At 34.3% G+C, this 10,986-nt stretch overlaps 1 protein-coding gene across 1 annotated transcript; it reads left to right on the top strand.

The window, feature by feature from the left end:
• Positions 1 to 4,496: 4,496 nt before the first annotated feature.
• On the top strand, positions 4,497 to 5,453 carry LOC136272240 (protein PBMUCL2-like). Its single transcript, XM_066073493.1, has one exon. The coding sequence runs from the start codon at positions 4,497 to 4,499 to the stop codon at positions 5,451 to 5,453; it is 957 nt and encodes a 318-aa protein (XP_065929565.1).
• Positions 5,454 to 10,986: the final 5,533 nt, after the last annotated feature.

Below are 10,986 nucleotides of genomic sequence, written 5' to 3'. Positions count from 1 at the left end.
CACCAACTGCATTTTGTCAGATATTTATTTAAAAATATTAAATTTGAATGCATACTTTAGTTATATGTATCTGTTAAGCAGGGATTTATCAAATGCATATTGAAATCGCTTTGAACTTTGAAGAATTGCGTTAATTAATGCATTTTATAAGCACAATCGATTTACTTACAGCGTACTATGATAAATTAATGCTTTCAGAAATATTGACGTTTACTCCATAGGAAATCTTTAACATCGTATTTTTCAGCCCCTTCCTGATAAATAGGTATATATATTTACAAATGTAACACATTTCAATTTAAAATTTTCAGACTAACAGTTAAGACATCAATGCATATTATTCTCTAAAATTTACAACACAATATTATTATTAACAGTACGATAAATGAAAATGTGGTTTTCTGATCTTTGTTACAAAGTAATATGTGGACTGTTATTCCCGGTCCTCAGTTTTACGAGCGAATTGTTCAGAGAAGAAACATTTACTTGGATTGGGACATCTTCAGTGAAGTCAAGTATTCTTGTTACCAAGGAAATGAGTTTTACAAGAATCACAACGATGTGGTGCATCAACGAGTGCAGGAAAATCCCCGGATGTCATGGCATAGAATTCTGCAATAGTGGAAACAGTCTTTGTAGACTTTGGAATGGACCATTTGACCAACAGATGGCCGCTGATGGATCTCATTTAGCAGAATGCAATAGGTTTTCCAAAGTAAGTAAAAAAAATCAAAGGTATAACACTGCAACAAATTGAAACCATATGCATGGTTTTGAACTGATAATGTTGTATTAACGTTGAAGATCTTCATCGTTTAAGTACGTTTTGAAAAAAGCATTTACGTCGAAGACATATTTAATCATTTGGTTTTTTGAATGATTTCACATGCACAAAATTCATACAAAAAAGGAAATTAAATAAATTTAATTCCCGCAATTAAGGCCAGTAAAATTTAAGAGATCTAATAATAGATGCATTCATAGGTCGTAAGTTGGGTGTTTTTTGTTTTGTTTTGTTTTGCTCTTACATTACTTTGTTTTGTACTAATGGTTTGACACCATATAAGATATACGAAAACAAATTATATTTTTGTTGGATTTCGGCCTGTCAATAATTTTTAGCATCCTTTTATTTCTTTATTTGTATTTTACGTTCTGTAAATATTTATAATTCATTTAAAATGCTAAAAATAATCGATCTGACTTTATTCTGTTGCTTCTTTATTTGGCTTGATTTGTTTTCTTGATTTTCGGTCAGATGTAATTTTGACAAGGTTTTTTCTGTTTCGTCATTCATATATTTACAATAAAGACATTTGATGTCAGACCGTTTAATACACAGTCTCTTTTATTACTAATGTAAAAAAAATATCCCTGCGCATTCTGGCCAATCAAATTCCGCTGTTGACTAAACAATTAAAAATACAAGCAAAAATGATACATTTAACCACTCTACTAAACATGTAAATACTAGACTCAAGTTTTTATTTATTCAATTATTGATGTCTGTTCGTATACACATGTCACATTTAACCTGTCATCGCTTCTCTTACCTGAAATAACATCACGTGCATTGTCAAAATATGACTATCAGTTTGCATTCAGAAGTTTGAGTTCTATTCTCTTTTCGCTTTTCACTATTTGAATAACGAATAAAATTCTGTGGTCGGTTCACTATTCAAATTACCGTTAACATGCTAATAAACTTATATTAAAAAATCCATATATACTTCTCTTTTTAATCGAAAGAACAGTAATTTAACAAAAATTGTAATATTTGCGGACCTCACCTGCGCGACTATATTAAGGCTGTCCGAAGCTAAATATATATCGAAAAATGATACTATTTTAATTATCGAAAAATACTTTAACCGAGCGAGTTTCTTTAAACTTTTATTACATAAATTAACAGTGACATCCAACACTATATTTGATGTATTTTTGTGACGTCATATATTTTTCTCAAGCACGTGGTGGGTGTATTCTAACACGGTAAATAATCTATAAAAATCGCATCGGCGCAAGTGAATAATGACATTAAATCACAAATATTTTTATAAAAAACCCTTCGATAAGTAATGTATTTTGCAGTTCTTGCTGGGGGTTCATATAAATATTTCGTTTATTTGAAATATTGTCAAAACATTTCGCACCGCCATCGAAATTAGGCTCATCTTTACCTTTTAGGCTCGATTTACACAAAATCGGGTCAATCGATAGGTTTCCCCCAGCAAGATTCACATTGGTACTTGTTTTCTCTCCCGATTTCACGTAAAATATACTACGATTAATTTATCTTTCACTTGCGCCAAGCTGTTTTTATATGCATATACATATCACCATTCATTAAATTGCACGTAGCAGGGGGAGTCTCAAAACCATTAGTTTACGAATAGTTATTTACCTATTACGAAGCTTTAAAACTGTTGATTTTTTTAGACCCCATATCGGTGATATTGAATTAAGTATTATTAGTATTTACAACAGTGTCTATGTAAAGGAATGAAGCGGTTTTAGTATGCACAATGAATATCACTTATTACGTTACGATACATTCCATAAGAACGATCTAAAGGAATTCAGATCGTGACGTCAAAGTTAACTATGACGTCATGTCTTATGAAGTACAGACAAGTGACTTTCTACATATCGCTGTGAAATTAATCGGGCAGCCTTAACATAGCCGCGTAAACAATGAAATATTAGCTAGCCTGACGAAAAGGTAAGAATATTATCATATTCTGTTCCATTGAAAATAGTATTCAAGAGGCTGGCAAACCCTATATCCCATATTTGGGCCTTCATATTTGGTAAGGATGAGGCCGCGGGAATATCAAGTTGACCCTCAAAAGGAATTGTGTTTACACGACCATTAACAGGCCTGGTGAAAATAGAAAATTTCGTATAATGCAGATATAATGGGAACATCTTTCAAAGGTCTGACTAGCTTATTTTATACAGCTCACCTTTACATGGAAAAATAAAATCAAGACTTTAAAATTCGCGAGATGTGCTTCTCGCAATTTTACGCGGATATTACTTCCTCGCGTTTAATTCGGATTTTACGGTATATACCATGAGTCTGTGGCTTTAAAGGGTCAAGAGTTATTCAAAATGTGTTGGACAAGTGTTAGCTATTTCCTATATGCATGTGATTACGCAGACAAACCTAATAAAAAGCGATATACAACATATACCACTTACTGGTGATCAATTGAATTATATTCTTGTACAGTGTACAAAGAAACGGTTTCTTTATGTTGTATATTTTCAAATAGGAAACTTTCTTTTAATTTTGATTTAAGGACGTTGGATCCTGCGATCAAAAGTCTCTAAGTTTTTTTCTAAAGTATTTTTTAAATATCTACACACATATCTAAACCAAAATTCAGAACAAAATTTTGGGGTCTATATGCTCCTTTCGGTGCTACAGTGTATTTAATATGACCTTTCTGCACTGAGATTGCAAATTGCACATAAATCGCTTTTCCCTCTATAATTTTTTATCGAAATGAACCATGGTATCAAATACAAATTTACATTATTAAGAATTAATAAAATTAAAATTATCATAATGAAAAAGTTTGCAATTCTTTCACCTTATTGATATTTTGACCTTTTTGCACTGAAAAAATACTATTTTTATTCATAAACGATTCAACATGCAATTAAATAATTTAAAAGTCTCAAACTTTTTCTCAAATTATGACAGACTTGTCAAAAGAAACTTAAATATGCAGAAAATAAAACCAAAAGTATGGGTCTATAATATAAATTTTGAGATATGGCATGAAATAGCTAATTTTAGGGGAAAATTGGAGTGGATTTTTTCTTTACTTTTATGAAATATCACTTAAACATGCCAATATATGACGATAGAAATATTGAAATATTGTTGAAATATGTTCTTTGAAACAATACGAAGATATCCCAATGCATAAACTATCTGAAAATTTGGTCTGCACGGAAAATAAGGAAGCTAAAATTACGGTACTCTAAAACAACTGAGTTATGAAAAATGTTCATTTTCTTCTTAAAAACCTTCCGCCACAAAATATAGTCCCTTACTACACTCTCTAAATATGGAATTTTTTCTTCACTATTTTATTTAATAGAGTTTATTTGACATTGTGAAAAAGGAATTAACAAGTAGAATTCATATATGACACAGAATTTCCAGACTAGAGGTGACACAAAATGGCTACCCAAAATCAGAGGATCGAACCTCTTTAAGAAAACATAAAATCAAAATGTGAATGTTCGATACTAGAGTGCATGACGTGATATGGTATACTTGAATTGATTGACAGTCATAGCACGCGGAGTCCGGATATAAAATCCCGCTCAAATATCCGAGGTTCCGTTTCGTTTGAAATGTAGAATATCTGTATAAAAAAGTTGTTTTCTTTGAAGAATGTAATCATCTATTCATGTTAAATTGATTTTCTTGGTAGGAGACAGTATTGACTTCTGGTATGATGACAGAATCCGTCACAATGATATCCACCAATTTGATGCCAGCGATAAATACAACAATTGGAACGACCCCTGGGACTACATCACCTTTAATAGACACAATAACTCAACTGTTCACTACGTCTAAAGAAGACACAGCAACCTCTGGTGAATCAATAACAACGAAAGACAACAAAATACAGATTGACTTAACCACAGCTGACACCACTACACCAGTATATTCAAGCAAAGATGATACCATATCAGAAAACTCAACCACAGTTGATATCACTTCATTAGTAGACTCATCCACGACTGACGCCGTAACAACATTTAACTCGACCATAGATGACGCCACTACAAAAATAACTCTCACCACACTTGGCCCTTCTACCTCATTTGACGCCAATACATCAATAGGCTCCACTACAGTTGATGCCACTACATCAATAGGCTCCACTACAGTTGACGCCAATACATTAAAAGGCTCCACTACAGTTGATGCCACTACATCAGCAGACACACCAACAGTTGATGCCACTTCATCAGCAGGCACACTAACAGTTGATGTCACTACATCAGTAGAAACACCAACAGTTGATGCCAACACACCGATAGCTGAAGTCACTACATCTATAGACTCAACAACAGTTGACGCTTCTACATTAGTAGACTCTACCACAATTGACGCCACAACATCAGTAGAATCAACCACTGCTGATGCCTCTACATCAGAAGACATAACCACTGTTGATTACTCTACATCAGTAGACTCAACCGCAGTTGATGCCTCTACATCAGTAGACTCAACCACAGTTGATGCCTCTACGTCAGTAGACTCAACCACAGTTGATGCCTCTACATCACTGGTTTTAACCACAGTTGACGCCACTTCATCTGTAGATTCAACCACAGTTGACGCCACAACAGATTCAACTGCAGCTGATACCACGACAGCAGTAGCAACAACTTCAGAGTCAAGTAATTATGCGGACTAATCTATTTTTATATTCATTGTTATTATTAGGGCTTTTCGACTTCGGTCTAAAAGTCCTATTGTTTTTGTTCTGTTTTATTATTAGTATTATTATACCCGCACTTTCTAAAGAAAGTTCGGGTATATTGTTGTTACCCTGTTCCGTCCGTCTGTCACGTTTTACTTTCTCAAACTGCTCTTACATCTTATAAATCAGCAAACTGAACTCTTGGAGTATGATTTAGGGTATCATGTTGTTTTGTAAAAAGGTTTCAAAAATTCTCTGTTAGTCCTGGGGGTCAAATAATTGGAAGAAAAAAATGACGTTTTTTCACAAAAAAACCTTCTTCCTCGAACTCCTCCTACATTTTCAACAGTAGACAATTCATCTTTTGGAATATGTTTTAGGGTATCCTATAGATGCGCAATAAGGTTTCGGAATTTTCAATTTTGTCCTGGGGGTCATTTAATCGCTGAAAAATGACTTTTTTTTTTACAAAAAAACTGGTTTCAAAAACGTCATTTTTTTGGGGCAGTAGCCAAATGATCTTCTAGAATATGATTGGGGGTGTCATATTGAGGTGTGATCAGGTTCCAGAATTTTTTTTTTATTAAGGGGATCAGTGGGCAACAAAAAATGACGTTTTTTTGCAAAAAAAGTATGGTTCCCAGAACTCCTCTTACAACTTTTGGAGTACATACGTCATCTCTTGGGATATAATTGGGGCTGTCCTATAGATGTGCAATAAGGTTTTAAAATTTAAATTTCATCCAGGGAGTCAAATAGTAGCAGAAAATTGACGTTTATCACTGAAAAAAACCCATAGATCCAAGAGCTCCTCTTATGATTAAATGGATAAACACATCATATCTTGGGATATGATAGGGACTGTTCTAAAGATATGCAGTAAGGTTTTAAAAATTTAAATTTCATCCACGGAGTCAAAAAGTAGCAGAAAATTGACGTTTATCACTTCAAAAAAACAATAGATCCTAGAACTCCTTTTATGATTTAATGGATAAACACATCATATCTTGGGATATGATAGGAACTGTTCCATAGATGTGCATTACAGTTTTGAAAAATTAATGTTAACCCTGAGGCCCATTACCTTCATACCTTTTGATGCCCTTTAAGGATCAAGAATATATATGGTTAAGGGGTGGGGATCTCCACCGTTTTCGAGATATTCGTGCACTTCCTGTTCGAGGAGGGTCATGACCACCCCCGGGGCCCATGACCTACGTACCGTTTAATGCCCCTTGACACAAGGAACAAGAATATATATGGTTTAAGGGTGGGGATCTCAACTGTTTTGAAGATATTAAGGGACTTGCTGTTTGAGGGGGTCAGGACCACCCACAGGGCCCATGACCTACATAACATTTGATGCCCCTTGACATCAGAAACATGAATATATATGGTTTAGGGGTCATGATTATAACAGTTTCTGAGATATATGGTAATTTCAAATTCCTGGGGGGTGGGGATGACACCAGGGGTCAGATCTAATAAACCCTATATATTGCCAGTAACAGTCAATATATGATTATGAAAACCCTATATTATTATCTTGTCCTTTTTCAAGTTACCATTTACATTAGAGTCTACGATTCTTCATACAAGGTAACTGTTCAATGTTAGACCCCACACCCTTTTGACACCCCCCCCCCCCCCAAGATATGCAGGCCTATCATATCCCAGAGTTTTGTACCATTCTGTTCAACCATCTCTGAGAAACAAGTTCAGAGCGGGAAAGAAGAAGACGAAGAATAATAATACATGTATTAAGAACCATACAAAAACAATAAGTCTCCAAATTTCATTCGGGAGACTTAATTAATAATAAAGATTAGATAGAGATAGGATCATCAAACATCAATAATTTAAAGATAATTGACAATTTCTGATTCTAAGGGGGTCAGGATGACCCCTTAGGGTCATGACTTACATGCCATAATGATCTGATGCGCCATGACCTAAGGAGGAATAATATCTTTGGATTAAGGTGGGGATCTCAAGGGTTTTTATGATATTTGATAATTTCAGGAAGATCATGACCTACATACCATCTGAAATGCCTTGAACAAAGAAACAATAATATAATATGTACATGATATATGATTCAATTTAAGAACCCAGATATAGATCCATAATCTATGTTTTGTAATACTTCCTATGTATATATACATGTATTAGTTTGTGTTTTGTTCTATACTATTCATGTTCATGCATGACTTTAGTAGGGCTTAGTCTTATTTTAAATCACATTAACAAATTGTCAAATATATTACTTGGAACCCCCACCCCCAAACAAACTCAAATATAAACTGTTCTCCCCCCCCCTCCCCCCCCCCTTAATTGTCGAATGATCTATTAAAATCAAAATATAATTTGGGTGTTTAAAAACTTTTATAAACTGGTAAAAAATGTTATTCTTAAAAAAAATTACATTACACCTTGCATATTTGACAAATGATCTATTGAGATATGATCAGAGTTCATATTTCTACCTTGGGATCAATAACAAGTATTCATTGACAAGTGAAAATTAATAACAATTAATGATTCAAATTATAAATGTTTATACTCCACAATCACCCCCCCCCCCCAATCTAACCTGTTTCTAAAGATTTGGTCTTCTTTATACATTCTTACATGTGTACAGTAACAAATTTTAAATCATTTCTTGATTGTTTTTTCTCTCCTGATGCACATTAACATTTTGGAAATTGCTTAATTCAATTTTTCGTGGGGTCAGAACAGTCCCATAAGGTCATGACCTACATTGTATTTGATGCATTATAATACATTAAGAAAGAAATACTCCTTCCTTCCTATTATTACTCATATAAAAATGATAAGTGTCTACACTTACTTACATGTAATACACAAATTTAATAAGAAGTTGTTTATACAGGGTGAATATGGGGTCAACTCAATAGTGCAAGTCTGACAAATGAAAAAAATAACTTTTGCAACTAAAATGATGGAAACTTTACAAATGCGATAGGATATGTAAGGATGATAAGCTTATTTAAATATTAAAAGATGATGATACAGTATTCTGGCAAAGGGAGATCTAGAAAGTGAAAGTAGAACTTATGTATATGCTGGCATCTCATTAGATTGTGCTACTGCTACTACATGTATTATGCTTACCTATATTGGTCAACATCATAATGATAATCCAATTAAAACACAATAATGAATTCCTTTAGCTGATCTTATCTAATCCTTTTCTGCATATGGATAACACGTACTGCGAGACATGTATGTATACAATCGAAGAGCTGGGTAAAACTAGTACCCGCTAATGAGACCTGCAGACCTGTGTTGTGTACGTAACTTCAGACAAGATCAGTCATTTTGTAACTTATGACCTATTCTTCAAATCCACTTGCACTATTTTATTAGATAAATAACAGCTTTAAGGAGATGCAGGATACCTGCATATTGTGATGTATACTTCCTATTGAAATAAACAATAAGGTATATTAAATATTAATTAAATATATTTACCCCCCCCCCCCCCAAAAAAAAAATAATGTTACCTAACATTGAAGCGCAATGGCTTAGAGCGTTTACATGTCTGAAAGAGCATTGGGGCCCAAGGTGTATTTTTGGTAATTTTATAATTGATATAAATGAATTTTCATGGGGAGGGGGGGGGGGGGGTCTGGACCCCTCATTTCAACCCCTTCTCTAAGTACATGTAGGCACACAGAAGCAAATCTAAAACCGGCAACCGCCACGGGGAGGGGGCATAATTTAATTTTTAATTTTGTTTGTAATAATTATATAGACAATTATACTTTCTATGACATGAAATGTTAAGATTATTGATTAACTGAAAATTCACTGCAAACAGTTCACCCCCAAATTGCACATAAAGTGCTGCTCATGTGTATTATCATATGGGAAGGGATCTCATCCTTCAGTTATGAAAATTATCATTTTTAAATATATTACCGGAGCTTGCATGTGGCCTTCATTTTTAATTAAACTGGTACAAAACAGTGTTATTTAGGGGCAAACACTTGGTGCGGGTATTACTGTCTAATGACAGCATCTAGTTATTTTTAGCTGATGTCACTACATCAGTAGAATCAACCACTGCTGATGCCTCTACATTAGAAAACTCAACCACAGTTGTTGCCACTACATCAATAGAATCAACAACAGTTGACGCTTCAACATCAATAGACTCAAAAACAGTTGACGCTTCTACATTAGTAGACTCTACCACAATTGACGCCAAAACATCAGTAGAATCAACCACTGCTGATGCCTCTACATCAGAAGACTCAACCACTGTTGATTACTCTACATCAGTAGACTCAACCACTGTTGATGCCTCTACATCAGTGGTTTTAACTACAGCTGACGCCACTTCATCTGTAGATTCAACCACAGTCGACGCCACAACAGATTCATTTGCAGATGATACCACGACAGCAGTAGAAACAACCACTGCTGATGCCTCTACATCAGAAGATTCAACCACTGTTGATTACTCTACATCAGTAGACCCAACCACTGTTGATGCCTCTTCATCATTAGATTCAACCACAGTTGACGCCACAACAGAATTAACTGCAGCCGATACCACGACAGCAGTAGAAACAACTTCAGAGTCATGTAATTATGCGGACGAATTTATTTTGTATATTTATTGTTATTATTATTTTTATTATTATTAACTGTTAAATAACTAAATTTTTAAGGTAATCAAATGAATATTTTGATTCTATATGAAAATTTACAGACTGTCCAGATTGTGAATGCTGGGTGACAAAAGGTTTATCTGGAGCTCTCCCAATTTACTTGAACGATCAGCTTAAAGAAGTCAATTGTGGGAACAGTTCAACCTATTCATGGACGGTTTGTAGCTATTTTAATTACATACGCTGAAGTCTTTATTCAACAAATGACTAATACAAATACATAAGTGAATTTAGCTATTGCATTCAGCTATATATTTTTTTAAAGAAAGGGGATCAAAGTTAAAGACTCAGTCAAATTTGGCCGTACGTGCTTTGTGATCGAGCGTGTGCTTTGTCTTTTGCCAGTCGTAGCTTCCGTGGCTGACCGTAGCGTTAAAAATCATATTGAAGTGATTTTGAGTGAAACAAAAGACACACGGACGAGTCAGTTGTATGTGTCACGTAGAAATTTCTTTAGAGACGGGTTGCAACTCGCAACGTGTAATGCCCTTAGGAACCGTTCTTTCCTTTTACGACTGTCGTGCAGAAGACGTACGTTTACCTTGCGAACGGCAGTAATAAGATTGGCCTCATATTTCTTTTGTTAATAAATCGTATCGAAGTCTGGGCCTAATACAGCTGCACGGTCGACAATTGTAAGTTATCACGTTAAATAAAGTACATTTTCGCTCTAGACTAAATGAAATATATCTACGGTAAGCAAGCTTATATCTAATCGTAAAAACAATCGTAACAAAGAAAATTTTTATTCTGCAATTTTTGCTTCATTGCTCAGACTAGCTAAATAAAGATTGTGTTGAAAACATAATTTATTTTTTGTATCTAAT

This window comes from Magallana gigas, chromosome 10 (assembly GCF_963853765.1).
Source record: "Magallana gigas chromosome 10, xbMagGiga1.1, whole genome shotgun sequence".
In the NCBI taxonomy this organism is placed as follows: domain Eukaryota; kingdom Metazoa; phylum Mollusca; class Bivalvia; order Ostreida; family Ostreidae; genus Magallana; species Magallana gigas.
Note: the sequence above shows the minus strand (reverse complement) of the source record. Positions and strands in the feature narration are given on the sequence as shown.

Bases quoted from the DNA above. Each gene is read 5' to 3' on its own strand.
- LOC136272240 (XM_066073493.1), top strand. From the start codon at position 4,497: ATGATATCCACCAATTTGATGCCAGCGATAAATACAACAATTGGAACG.